The sequence below is a fragment of the Schistocerca americana genome, chromosome 3 (assembly GCF_021461395.2).
Source record: "Schistocerca americana isolate TAMUIC-IGC-003095 chromosome 3, iqSchAmer2.1, whole genome shotgun sequence".
NCBI classification, from domain to species: domain Eukaryota; kingdom Metazoa; phylum Arthropoda; class Insecta; order Orthoptera; family Acrididae; genus Schistocerca; species Schistocerca americana.
In genome coordinates, this window is record NC_060121.1 from 711,084,507 (window position 1) to 711,099,527 (window position 15,021).

Below are 15,021 nucleotides of genomic sequence, written 5' to 3' on the forward strand. Positions count from 1 at the left end.
TATCAGTGAACAGAGAGGATTCCTTTCGTACTAACAAGTATTTTGGATTTCCAACAGTATTGGTTTAACATTTCAACAGTTTATTTCACATATGTAACTAACAGGGATAGGTGTATTGCATTGGTTTTGGGTCTCATGAACTGCCGGCCTAACTCCTTCAAAAGACAGCTGCGTTATTTCAAACTGCGACGATTCCTCTAACAATATTGGCTGCTACCCACCAGAAAGGAGCACTGTTCCACAACTTTCTTACAGAGATATACATATTTTACTCTATCCCCTTAATTACTCAGCTTTGTCTTTCCATCACTAATAGAGGCAAGTTCAGAACGCTGAAAAACCCGCTAAACCCGCTGGGCAGAACAGGTGATTAGGATTGTCGAAAGGGCCAAATAAGGTTGGGGTCAGTTTCACCTTAAAATTGTAATTTATTGTAATTTAATAACACATTTACAACCAAAGCGGCACATAGCCGAACCTTTACCAAATGTAACTCGTTCACGGCTTAAGGCATCCAAACAAGAAATCTTAAAAAAACAACAAGATAAAAATGCAGTTAAATTAGTAAACAAAATAATTAAGAAAAACATATATCACAGCTAGGTGGAAAGCCTCAGGCAAAGTAGACAGAACAAACATATGCAAGGTGCAATACAAATGGCTGAAGGCCACAATTAAGTTTCAAAATTTTGAAATATATTGTCATAATCTTTTAAAGGCAAAAGGCCATAATGTTTAAGCATGAAAGATAATTTTAAGAATAAAGTTGCAAGGCTGAAAGCACACAATTAATTTTCCGAGATTTAAAAAAAATATATAACCATAAGATTTAAATTTTAAGTAGCTGAAAACAGATAATTAAACACCGTGGGAATGACAATAAATACAACGGCACTCAGAAGCCTCCAGGAAGACTGGTCTGCCCTCGTTCACTTAGATGAGACAGATGGTGAGCCCAACTACACTTGTCCGTCGGAACCCAACCAGTGGACGGCCACAAGGCAGAAAATTCCGCTGGTGCACTTGAATTGTAGTCAACGACGTTGACGTTGCTCACAGGAAAACCTTCCCAACAGCGAACCACTGAAACGAACCACACAACATGAAGTGACGTGGCTTGGGTAGTTGAAACCACTACTCAACTTTGACGTCCTTGGTCGGTGAACAACGAAGCTCGTAGCGATCGGACAGCTCCACATACACTCATACACTGAGCAGGCACCGCCAGCGGACTCAGCCGACTGCACCGTGCGGAGATAACTTCCCTCGTCCGCAGCAACTGACCAACTGCCTGCAGATCCGTCCGCGACTGCTACTCCGTCACGATTGCACTGCTGGTGTCTCCCACTTGCTTCCAGACACACGACGGTGGAAATCCTGGCCCGGACCCAACAATGCAGAGGAAACACGCCCACTGGCTAAGCGACATCCCTGTACCAGGAAAGGACCGGCCCAAGTTCCACAAGATGGTAATTGAAGGGGTCCAGAAGCCCTCTGAGAACCAGTTACACGACGCCAGATGAAACGACCGACCTCTCAGAGCGAGAATGTCGACGAGATTTAAAATAACCTGTCAAAGGAAATCACACCAACTACACATACAACCTGACAAACACTTGCACGAAGACCTGAACCATACCCAACAGTAATTAAGCACGCACGAAGACAATTCGGGAGTCGATGCACACACACACAGCCGACTCATGGACGATCGGCGAACCAAACGCGTTGTCCGGTAGGACGACCGACCGACGATCCACCAAGACCGTGGCCTGGCTCCAGTGATGCGTGGCGGCAATGATCGGGCGAGCCATTTTGACGCAGACCTCACTGCTCCAACCCGACTGCACTAGTGCCGCATTACAACTCCCTGATTGGCAGGTCCGGACTGCGCTCCAGGCGCGTTCCAACTGACTGGCTGCCCGAACTCGCGACCCGAACTCGCAACCCAAACTGAATTACGACGGAGAACGACCGGGAAGTAAAAGCAGTCGAGCAAAGATACTAAGAGAGGGGATATATAGATACGCACTGCTAATGCCGCTCACGGTCAGGCAAAGCGGCAACTCAGTGACAGTAGTAATTTAAATTAACGTAGTGAGGTGGAAGTACGTTAAAAACAGGGTGAAAAATAAATGATGGCGGGAACACGAGCCACCCACGGCTCAAATGCTCTTGTTCTTCTGTTATCTGACACATCGACAAAGACACCCTGTATTTTTATTGTTCTATATTTTTCTAAGTCAGGTGCTCTCCGAAAATGAATTCCCTCTTCCTCGCAGATCACTTATTATTGCGTGGTACTCACTGTTGTGTCATGACGGCATCCCTAATAAACTCCCAGGCACAAAGGTAGGTCTTGAAACTTGGATTGCGCCTGCTGTACTGCGATGGCTACCGTACTACTGTTCATACTTGTGATGACACTTTATTTAGAACATAGCTCATCAACCTCTATTAGTTCAGTTTTCGCAGGTTTCATAGCTTCCTCTTTCCCTTGCTGCTAATCCAGTTTCTGGGGACATTCAGTCCCGGCTGGACTGACCTGGCTTTGATAGCAAGTCCACGATTCATCTGTTGGCCAGTATACTGTTACCTGTAGAAGTGTTATAGCAGTACAGTGATCTTCTCGCTGAGGACGTGGGCGCACCACTTTCCCATAGGGTACTGACACTGCCACCTCTGCTCACCGGAACTGCTTACTGCCTGTCGTGAAATTTCACTGCCATGACAATCAGCAACTCACTCAATTTTATCATTTTGCTTTTACTATCCGTCACTTTTCCTGTCAGCACTGTCAACTCCTTCTCCGTCATATCTTTAATAAATTTAATGAAGTAAAGCAAGGGTATTTCTGCGACAACTTTGCGTGTCAGCATTATAGGCAAAAACGAACAATACTTTGAACTTAAACGTGACAGTGCCCAATAACATGATCAAATTCGTTCCTGCTATGGCCGAGAGTACAGTTCAATTTGTTGAACAATAATCCGCTAGGGATAGTTATACATCTGTTGTTTCTGTACAAATAAAATAGTTTTCTGCGTCAGTCATTTTCGTATTTTTCCACTACCCATTTCGGTAGTTCAAACCATCATCTTCAGGTGGAGAACTCTTTATTTACACAGTTGGTGTTGGTGAAAAGATGAGACGTCTTTTCAGAGTAGCATACGAAGGCCAAAGTAGGTGATGTTGCTTCTTTTGCTAACTACAAAAATTATTTATTTGCAAACGGCACTTGTTAGGCTAAAAACATCAATTTCTGATAGTGAATTGTACTTACAGGGGTGGTATAGCCGTAAAATGTGTGCATATTGCTACCTGTTGAATGTTCCATCCACTGTACATTATGTTTGCACTGTCACTTCAGAGATGTTGTACACGTTACAGATATGCTTGCTTTCACAGGATACAAAGGTAAAAGATTATTTGGTGTTTGCATAAGTAAGTTTTAAAGAAAATATATGAATTGCGTCAGAATATGGACATCTGGACGATTCAGTTGTTACATTAGGAAGTTATATACACTGACAGAAAGTAAGTCAAAAATTATCAGGGCTTCAAATGAAACACTTTATTTACTTAAGAAAATATTGTTTCATTTACTCATTATATTTCAATGTAGTCTCCGTTCTTTCACATGCACTAGGTTCAGCAGACAACAAGCTTGTGTATTCCTGCTGAAAAAAACGTTTTAGGTGGGTTGCTAAGTCATTGATGCATCGCTTCTTGCACCTTTGTATCTGAGAAAAAAACGAGGATCCTGAAAAGCGTCTTTCAGCGGTTCAAACAAATAAAAGTCCGACGAGCAAGGTCTGGTCTGTAAGGTGGATGCTATAGCAGCTCGAAATCTAGTTTCGGGGTTTCCGGCGTTATCGTGCAAGGGCAACATTCTTCGTGACAGAACACCTCGTCATTTGCTGCGCATTGCTGGTTCAGGATTGTTAGTATACAGTGAACAGTAATAGTCTTTGATGATGATTTTGCTTTTCTCCATGCAGTCTTCCAGTATATACCCTTTCGCGTCCCATAACACGGTTACCATAACATTTCCTGCCGATTCTGCAGACTTGAATTTTTTCTTCACTGGTGATTGTGGATGCTTCCACTCCATACTCTGGCGTTTTGATTCTGGCTCATAGTGATGAGCCCAAGTTTTATCACAGGTAACTATTCTTTCCAACAAAGAATATCTTCAGACACTTATTTTGTGTTCTTCAGTGAAGTGTCGTGGCACGCATCGCAAACAAACTTCAAGGATGATGGTATAGGCAGAACCATGACTGATGTTCAACGCAGATGCTACGCCATCGATATTAACCCGCCTGTTCGTCAAAAGCATCAGCTGAGCTTGCTCCATTTTATCTCCCGTTTTCGACGCTGACGGATGTCCTACTTCCTGTTTTAGCGTCACATTTGTCCAGACGCTTTTGAACTTCTCGATCAACTCGAAAACACTTAATCGCAGTAATCTACTGTCCCTGTAATGTACTGTCTACGATGAATTTCAGCCCCTTCCACTCCTTTTGACCATAGAAATCATTTCACTACAATTTGTTCTTCCATCGTGCATTCTGCTGGGGGAGCGGACATGTTTACACTGCCAATGCCGACTCACTTCTGTTGCGATGAAGGTCAAGTGAGCCACACGTCACCAGAGTAGCACTACCTGGAAGCACGCATTCGCGAAACACGGCTACTGCCAAAGTGATTTTTAAGAAATTCCTGATAATTTGGATAATTTTTGACTTGCCCTCGTAAATATGTTCTCCTGTTTTTTTTGTTTTTTTTTGTTTTGTTTTGTGCGATATGTATGTGTTACAGCATTGGATACAAAGATAAAAGATTACATGGTTATGTGCACAAATACACGTATGTTTTCCTTTTATTTAAAAAAAAAACGGGGGACACGAGAGAAGCCTCCGCGAAGGATGTGTCATTAGTAACACATTCGGGCGTCCCCTGGGCAACGGCACGGCTCTAAGCTGGCAGATTCTCTCACACCAGAAGCATCACATACGATGCTTCTGACACGATTAAATAAATAAATAAATTTTTAAAAATGTGGATGGGCTGCACCAAACATTATTATGTAAATTTCTTATATAAAAAAGGTTACAGCAGATTATGCGCTATGTGATCAAAACCATCCGGACACCTGGCTGAAAATGAATTACGAGTAATGCTGGAATTCGGTTTGGTATTGGCCCACCATTAGCCTTGACGACAGCTTCCACTGTCGTAGGCATACGTACGTTCAATCAAGTGCTAGAAGGTATCTTGGAAATGGCAGCCCGTTCTTCACGGAGTGCTGCACTGAGGGGAGGTATCGATGTCTTCGGTGACACCTGGCACAAAGTCGGCGTTCCAAAACATCGCAAAGGTGTTGTATTGAATTCAGGTCAGGACTTTGTGCAGGCCAGACCATTACAGAGATGTTATTGTCGTTAACCACTCCGCCATAGCCGGTGCTTTATGAACAGGCGCTCGATCGTGTTGAAAGATGCAATCGCCATTCCCGAATTGCTCTTCAACAGTAGGGAGCGAGAAGGTGCTTAAAACATTTATGTAGGCCTGTGCTGTGACAGTGCCACGCAAACCAACAAGGGGTGCAAGCACTCTCCATGAAAAACACGACCACACCATAACACTACCGCCTCCGAATTTTACTGCTGGCACTACACACGCTGGCAGATGACGTTCACCGCGCATTCGCCATACCCACGCCCTGCCATCTGATCGCCACATTGTGTACCGCGATTCTTCAATCCACACAACGTTTTTACACTGTTCAATCGTCAAATATTTACGCTCTTTACATCAAGCGAGGAGTCGTTTGGCATTTACCGGCGTGATGTGTGGCTTATGAGCAGCCGCTCGACCATGAAATACCAGTTTTCTCACCTCCCGCCTAACTGCCATATTAGTTGCAGTAGAGCCTGATTCAGTTTGGAATTCCTGTGTGATGGTCTAGATAGATGTCTATTACTGATTACGACCCGCTCTAATTGTCGGCGGTCTCTGTCAGTCAACAGACGAGTCGGCCTGTACGCTTTTATGCTGTACTTGTCCCTTCACGTTTCCACTTCACTATCACATCGGAAACAGCGGACCTAGGGACTTTTAGAAGTGTGTACATCTCGCGTACAAACGTATGACACAAGTGATGCCCAATCACTTGAACACGTCCGAAGTCCGTGAGTTCCGCGGAGCGGCCCATTCTGCTCTCTCACGATGTCTAATGGCTACTGAGGTCGCTGATATAGAGTACCTGGCAGTAGGTGGCAGCACAATGCCCCCAATATAAAAATCGTATGTTGTTGGGTGTGTCCGGATACTTTTGATCACATAGTGTATGTATTTTAGGTTGAACTTACTGGTAAATGAATCGGAGGGGTTACATTATTTACTGTGATTGAAACTGTAAACTATGGGAATGCTATAAGTGCTCTGTCCAGGCTTTTGAAAAAGCAGTTTGAGCTTGTTTCACTGTTGTCGATGAGTAGATGTTCCCCAAGTTTCTTTCTGTGGATACAGTTTTCTAGATCTTCATACAGAGGCGTTCTGTGTCCTTTGTTCAGTGGATGTAGTAGTTTAAGGTTGCTTTCTATATTATCAAATAGGTGTCCTGTGTCTTTCATATGAGAGGCTGTTGTAGATCCGCTGATGTGTTCTTCGAATCTGGTGTGGAAATTAAGGCCTATTGGACCTACTTACTGAGCTAGACATTTTATATATGTTCCTGCAAATGAAAATTTTTTGAGCCTCACAATTGCGTTTCCTAAATAAACTATTCCTTATTTGTGAAATAAGTAACATGAACTTCATTGCTCTTGGTCCGATATTGTGAAAAGACGTGTATACTCTTCACCAACTCCATCTATGTAAATAAGCAATTCTCCACCTGAAGATGATGATGTGTCACACCCTGGCGCATATTCTCTACACCAATTTATTCTTCTTTTAGTGCGTGGTACAGTCAGGACGTTAACGACAATATGGGTTTAGTTAGCTTGTTTGTCAACCTTTACAGTGAAGATGACAGGGAGGAGCTCTCTTTGGTTGGGGTGGGTATTCGGTTACAACAGGTTGGTAATACTTTCGGATTTCGCAGAATTTATTCGCTGACGTATCAAGTTATTACCGTTAATTAATTTTATTGTCCTAACAAACACAGTTATTTATTGAGGTGTCAAACCAAAACCCTTTAACAGAATGTCAGATGTTTTCTATAATCAGTGGGAAGGATCTTTATCAGAGACGAGTGCCTACACTGCCACTCACTCTACTAACTACGGGCCACTTGGCCAAAATTGTAAGTATTCAATACTTTGAAATAATTCACTATGAATCAAGGAGCACTTCCTCTATAGTTCAAGAGACAAGTATCAATCTGTATCTGGTTCCTGCTATTCTCTGAAATTCCTCTAACTTCTTTGAGTGGGGGGCAGGCAGTCTCAGTTCAGTGCTATTCCAATGAATACTGAAAATTGATACTTAGCTTTCAGTTGCCGTGTGTCTACCAGAGTCTATCACTATATTCTCACAGCGGAAGGGTCTATTGCTCCATCAGGTGCTTCTGAGGAGTGTCATTGGATTTAGGCTACAAACTTTACTCGCTGAATCTCTACTCCCCTTCTGTCTGTCCTTTTCTTAGCTTTTATCTCGTTCTACATGGATTCTTTGCGCAATATTTGTCAGCAGTAGTCCCTTGGTAGCTTACTTCGAGATGTTCGACCATCATTCTAACTTCCACTGTATATTTCTCCATTACATACATCGGAAGGTTACTAATGACGCCCGTGACCTCGACCCTCGTAGTCTTGGCGAACAATCAAAAATAATCCTCACTGCCGCGTTTGGTCAGCCACTGAATAGCAAACAGCAAATAGCTAACAGGTTCCAGGTGCTGTCTGTGGCTGACACTGTCGCTGAGCCGGATGCTGTCGCCTGTCCTGTTTCAGAGGAAACCACTCAGCCTACAAGATCCGGGCAATCGCAGAGGGTGGGACTATTGGTAGTTGGGAGCGCCAACGTTAGGCACGTTATGGGGCACCTTAGGGACTTGGCTGACAAGGAGAGTAAGAAAACCAATGGGCACTCCGTGTGCATACCGGGTGGAGTCATTCCAGATGTGGAAAGCGTCCTCCCGGATGTCATGAAAAGCACAGGGTGCAGCCTACTGCAGGTGGTTGCTCACGTCGGTGCCAATTATGTGTGTCGCTTTAGATCAGAAGAGATTCTCTCTGGTTTCGAGCGGCTAACAGAAGTGGTAAAGGCTGCCAGTCTTCCTTGCAAGATGAAAGCAGAGCTGACCATTTGCAGAATAGTCGACAGGACCGATTGCGGACCTCTGGTACAGAGCCGAGTGGAGGATCTGAATCAGAGGCTCAGACACTTCTGCGACCGAGTAGGCTGCAGATTCCTCGACTTGCGCAAAAGGGTGGTTGGGTTTCTGGTTCCGCTGAACAGGTCATGTGTCCACTATACGCAGGAGGCGGCTACACGGGTAGCAGGGGCTGTGTGGCATGGACTGGGCGGTTTTTTAGGTTAGAGGGTCTCGGCAAAACACAAGATGGGCTTCAGTCACAAAGGGTGCAGGGTGAACACAGGAAGAACATAGCTACAGGAACCATTGGTATAACAGTTGTAAATTGTCGTAGCTGCGTTGTGAAGGTACCAGAGCTCCAAGCGCTAATAGAAAGCACTGATGCTCAAATCGTCATTGGAACTGAAAGCTGGCTAAAGCCGGATATAAGTTCAGCCGAAATTTTTGCGTAGAACCTAACGGTGTTGCGAAAAGATAGGCTAAACACGGTTGGCGGTGGCGTGTTTGTAACTGTTAGAAGTAATTTAACTTGTCGCGAAATTGAAGTAGATACTTCCTGTGAGTTAGTATGAGCAGAGGTCATTGTTGGCAACCGGATAAAATAATAATAGGATTCTTTTACCGACCTCCCAGTTCAGATGATACAGTTGCTGAAAGGTTCAAAGAAATCATGAGTTTGATTTCAAACACATATCCGACTCATACGATAATAGTTGGTGGTAACTTTAATGTACCATCGATATGTTGGCGAAAATACATGTTTAATTCCGGAGGTACACATAAAATATCATCCGAAACTGTGCTAAACGCATTCTCTGAAAATTATTTCGAGCAGTTAGTTCATGAGCCCACGCGAATTGTAAACGGTTGTGAAAACACACTCGACCTCTTATCAACAAATAATCCTGAGTTAATAACCAGCATCAAAACCGATATAGGGATTAGTGAACACAGGGTTGTCGTAGCGAGATTCAATATTGTAATCCCCAAATCCTCAAAAAATAAGCGAAAATATACCTATTCAAGAAAGCAGATAAAAATTCACTTGACGCCTTCCTGAGATACAATCTCCACTCATTCCAAATTAATAATATAAGTGTAGACCAGATGTGGCTTAAATTCAAGAAATAGTATGGGCAGCAACTGAGAGGTTTATACCAAATAAACTAACAAACGACGGGGGTGATCCTCCTTGGTATACAAAACTGGTTAGAACACTGTTGCAGAAACAACGAAACAAACATACCAAATTTAAACAGACGCAAAATCCCCAAGATTGACAATCCTTTACAGAAGCTCGAAACTTAGCGCGGAGTTCTATGCGAGACGCCTATAACAGATTCGACAACGAAACTTTGTCTCGAAACCTGGCAGAAAATCCAAAGAGATTCTGGTCGCATGTGAAATACGTTAGCGGCAAGAGAAAATCAATGCCTTCTCCGCGCGATAACAATGGAGATACTATTGAAGAAAGTGCTGCCAAAATAGAGTTCCTGAACATAGCTTCCCGAAATGCCTTCACAAAAGCAGACGAAGTAAATGTTCCAGAATTCGAATCGAGAACAGCTGCCAATATGATTTACGTAGAAGTAAATATCCTCAGAGTAGTGAAGCAACTATAATCACTTAATAAAAGCAAGTCTTGTGGTCCAGACTGTATACCAATTAGGTTCCTTTCGGAGTATCCTGATGCATTAGCTCCATACTTAACAATCATATACAACCGTTCGCTCGACGAAAGATTCGTACCCAAAGACTGGGAAGTTGCGCAGGTCACACCAATATTCAAGAAAGGTAGTAGGAGTAATCCACTAAATTACAGGACCATATCGTTAACGTCGATGCAGCAGGATTTTAGAACATATATTGTGTTCGAACATTATGAATTACCTCGAAGGAAACGGTCTATTGACACACAGTCAACATGGGTTTAGAAAACATCGTTTCTGTGAACACAATTTGCTCTTTATTCACATGAAGTGCTGAGTGCTATTGACAAGGGATTTCAGATCGATTCCGTATTCCTAGATTTCCAGAAGGCTTTTGACACTGTACCATACAAGCGGCTCGTAGTAAAATGGCGTGCTTATGGAATATCGTCTCAGTTATGTGACTGGATTTACGATTTCCTGTCACAGAGGTAATAGTTCGTAGTAATCGACGGAAAGTCATCGAGTAAAACAAAAGTGATTTCAGGCGTTCCCAAAGGTAGTGTTATAGGCCCTTTGCTATTCCTTATCTATATAAACGATTTGGGAGACAATCTGAGCAGCCGTCTTCGGTTGTTTGCAGATGACGCTGTCGTTTACCGACTAATAAAGTCATCAGAAGATCAAAACAAACTGCAAAAAGATTTAGAAAATATATCTGAATGGTGCGAAAAGTGTCAGTTGACCCTAAGTAGCCGTCCGCGGTGGTCTCGCGGTTATAGGCGCACAGTCCGGAACCGTGCGACTGCTACGGTCGCAGGTTCGAATCCTGCCTCGGGCATGGATGTGTGTAATGTCCTTAGGTTAGTTAGGTTTAAGTAGTTCTAAGTTCTAGGGGACTGATGACCTAAGATGTTAAGTCCCATAGTGCTCAGAACCATTTGAACCATTTGACCCTAAGTAACGAAAAGTGTGAGGTCATCCACAGGAGTACTAAAAGGAACTCGTTAAACTTCGGTTACACGATAAATCAGTCTAATCTAAAAGCTGTAAATTCAACTAAATACCTACGTATTACAATTACGAACAACTTAAATTTTGAAAGAACACAAAGAAAATGTTGTGGGGAAGGCTAACCAAAGGCTGCGTTTTATTGGCAGGACACTTAGAAAATGTAACAGACCTAGTAAGGAGACTGCCTACACTATGCTTGTCCGTCCTCTTTTAGAATACTGCTGCGCGGTTTGGGATCCTTACCAGGTAGGACTAACGTAGTACATCGAAAAAGTTCAAAGAAAGGCAGCACGCTTTGTATTATCGCGAAAATGATACGGGGATTTGGACTAGAAATCATTAAAAGAAAAGCGTTTGTCGTTGCGACGAAATCTTCTCACGAAATTCCAATCACCAACTTTCTCCTCTAACTTGCGAAAATATTTTGTTGACACCGACCTACATAGGGCGGAACGATCACCACGATATAATAAGGGAAATCAGAGCTCGTACGGAAAGATGTAGGTGTTCATTCTTCCGCGCGCTGTACGAGATTGGAATAATAGAGAATTTGAAGTTGGTTCGATGAACCCTCTGCCAGGCACTTAAATGTGATTTGCAGAGTATCCATGTAGATGTAGATGAGGCTGCCTTCGGAGTCCTTATCTAACCCTGTTTATCATCCATCCGTTCCATGCACCTGAAAGTCTGTGTTCACTTTTAGTCATGCTCGAATATACAATTAAACATTTTCTGAACTGACATGTAATTAAAATTATAACATTTTCTGCAGTCATGACAAACCTTCGAAACGTGTAGTTTCAAAATATAGAAGTAGAAAGCGGCATATTAGTTTTTTGTTGTATGGTAATGTGTAGTTATGTTTACTGGTATTTTGTCTGTGTGCTAATGTGATGCTGAACTCGTGATTAGGGAAACATTGAACTGTGTACTGCAACACTCATGGCGAGGGTAAATGTAAGAAAACTGTCCTGTAAGCTATAGTACAAACAATCTGACTGCGAGAAAAATAAGTAATCTCAGTAACTAACAAAAATGACCTCTATGAAAAGTATGTCACTATTTAAATGACAATTGTCCCCACGTAAATTATTAATGGCCTAACTGTTTGTGCAATATATAAATGCTATGTTGCTGCTGTCTCCAAACTACTGCAGCTACTGCTGCTATGCTAGTTAAAGAATAAAAGTTCGAACTACCAGCAATGCGATGAGCAAGGCGTACCTTAAACTATAGACACATCCACAAAACATGTGGGCTACTAAATCTCATTACTCCAATGATCGTTATCAATTAAAGTTCTCTTTCGGAGAGACTTGGGAGATCAAAATTATATATGTGAAACTTGAACTAAAGAGACCAATTCTGAATGATGAAAAAACAATAAAAATTAACTCTATTAACAAAACGCTATAATTCTAAGACAAAATCTTTTAATACATGAAATACTAAAAATTCACTTCACATTAATTGTGGAAAAACATGGACAAATTCTCTTTACTTTCTTTAAAACACGTATGCTACACGTCTTTGAAGAAAAATCAGTATATCACACGTTGTTATATTATCATAAAAATCTTAAATTCTAAATCCCTGACCATATTAATTACTACGCTTACTTGTCTCGGCAAATGCGCTATAACAGTATCATTTGAAGTCTTCTGAGTGAGTTTACAAAATATCTCTCCATAAATGAAAAACAATATAAGAAAATTTTATTTCGGCACGCAGCAATGGCCTAAACACATCTTACTCCATCACAAGATACAACTCGACTCTTCCCCCCCCCCCCCCCCTCTCTCTCTCTCTCTCACCAAGACTACACTCCATTCACAATGTTCTGCTAAAAGTCCCTCGCAGCTGAAAGTCTGTCGCAGCACAACTAGAGAATTTGCCCACTGTTGAAATGAAATGAGCATAAGGCATTATGGGCCGGGGGTTCCCCGTTCGGGGAAGTTCGGCCGTCGAGAACAAGCATTTCGACGCCACATTGGGCGAATTGAGCGTCGGAGATGGGGGTGAAATGGTGATGAGGACAACACAACACCCAGTCCTTGAGCGGAGAAAATTTCGTGCTTCAGCCGGGAATCGAATCCAGGCCCCTTGGCGTGGCATTCCCCCGCGCTGACCACTCAGCTAACGGGGGCGGACTGCCTATTGTTACTCAGATGCTATGGGCAGCTTTAATTTTCTCCGTGGCATCCAAAATATCACCAAAATTACAATTTTTGTCTAAAACAAAACACCTACAATGTGCCCGACTCAGAAATCTGTTTTATTTTAATATATCAATAGTCACAGCCCTCATAATGCCATCCTTTATGGGCGAAGTAATCTGTTGTTAACGTATTTGCTGCACTATTCTCGCAGATAAACAGGTGTTTACACTAGCAGGTGTTGCCTGCTACGCAATTATCGGTCGTGGAGTGGATGATAATGCAGCGCCCGGTGTTGACAGAGCCGGCGTACTGGCGGTCTCAGGCACGGCGGCAGCTGCAGGCATCAATAGACCGGCCGCAGCTTCTTGGTTACGCCCGCAACGCCGTGCTACTGGTGGGCCCCGGGCTTTCGGCCAGTGGGCTGGCGGCGGCGCGCGTGCTGAGCAGCCAGAGGCGGGGGGACGCCGGAGAGGGCGCCGCACTCTGCCTGGACGCGCTGCCCAGCGTCGGGCTCGCCAAGGTCAGTCGCTGTGCGTTCAGCACGCACCTGTACGCGTCATAACATTACTCTGCACTGACGATGACTTCCACGTAAATCGCCAGCATAAGATCGTGACTCCGAATTTCCCACACTTGCTGTCAATTGCATTTATATTTCTCTTAACAGTTTATGATGTAAACACGATCTTCTCTACAAACTCAGGCAAATAACTACATGCAGGAAAACAATATTATTATACTTAAGATAAGCCCTTCAAAGACGCTAAACGGTGGATTACTTCAGGGAACTAGTCTCACCCCAATTTTGTTTAATGTGAGTAGTTATATTATGGCTGAAATAGGTCTCATAAGGTTTCACATACCGATGACCGCATGCTGGCAGTGAGACATCGAAATTTTGAAGAAACGGCAACCTTCTCAACATCTGATGTGGCAACAATGGCAAAATGCATTCGGAGGTGCAGACTGAAACAAGAGTCCCATAAGGTGGAGATGGCTTGTTTTCACTTGTGCAACAGAGCGGCGAACAGAAAGCTCCGTGTCTGTTTTGGTGACAGACTATTTCACCGCAGTTAGAACTCCTAGATTTTTTATATCCACTGGTAGACAAGAATTCTTCAGAAGCTCCACCGTCTTTTCTGACGTATGAGGGTTTTTGGTCCCGTTTTAGGGATTTGTGCGTGCTATCTTCCAACAATGATGTCACTTTGCTGTTATGTTTAGTGGTATTAAGAACAACTGTGGCATTTCCTTTGTTCACCGGAAGTACCACAAGATCTTCATATTTCCACGATGCACGGCGCCTCACTCTCTCTGCTCTATTGATGTCAGATTTGGATGACTTGGCTGGTGCTGAAATGCGACTGATGGTCAGTCTTAGCTCGTCGGCGAAATCTTGTGAGAGATACTGTAGATACAGAGACGTGCAACAGGAACTTCAAAAGTGACAGTGGGGTATAAGCTGTGCATGGAAGCGAGCTCTCGATGGAGAGAAGAGGAAGATTTAGAATATTTTTCTTAATCTCGGAACAACCTTTTTTTGTTACAGGTATCTCCATGAACTACCCAGAGTGAATGGGATGGCCACCTGAGCCTGAGACTCATTCCTGGGCTAACAGTTTTATTACATGACTCCTTCCTTTTTTTTTTATTTATTTATTTATTTATTTATTTTATTTTTTTTTTTTGAGGAAAGAAAGAGACACTCTATCTTTCGCCAAGAAAGACTACATCCATCAAGGGTATTAGCGTATGACATTATGAAATATATTGCAGGACAGATTAAGAGTGAAAATATGGCAGTCCTGAACTCATGGATGTCGTGACACCCCGATCAACGCGAGCAGGAGAACTACGAAACGATGAACCA

At 43.0% G+C, this 15,021-nt stretch overlaps 1 protein-coding gene across 1 annotated transcript in view; it reads left to right on the forward strand.

Annotated features, from left to right (window-relative positions):
- The first annotated feature begins 13,428 nt into the window (after window positions 1–13,428).
- The window catches only part of LOC124606337 (membrane-bound alkaline phosphatase-like), a 143,513-nt gene continuing 141,920 nt past the window's right edge, over window positions 13,429–15,021 (forward strand). Inside the window, exon 1 of the mRNA XM_047138319.1 lies at window positions 13,429–13,671. Coding sequence (XP_046994275.1) covers window positions 13,429–13,671 — 243 coding nt within the window. The remainder of the gene's footprint in view (window positions 13,672–15,021) is intronic.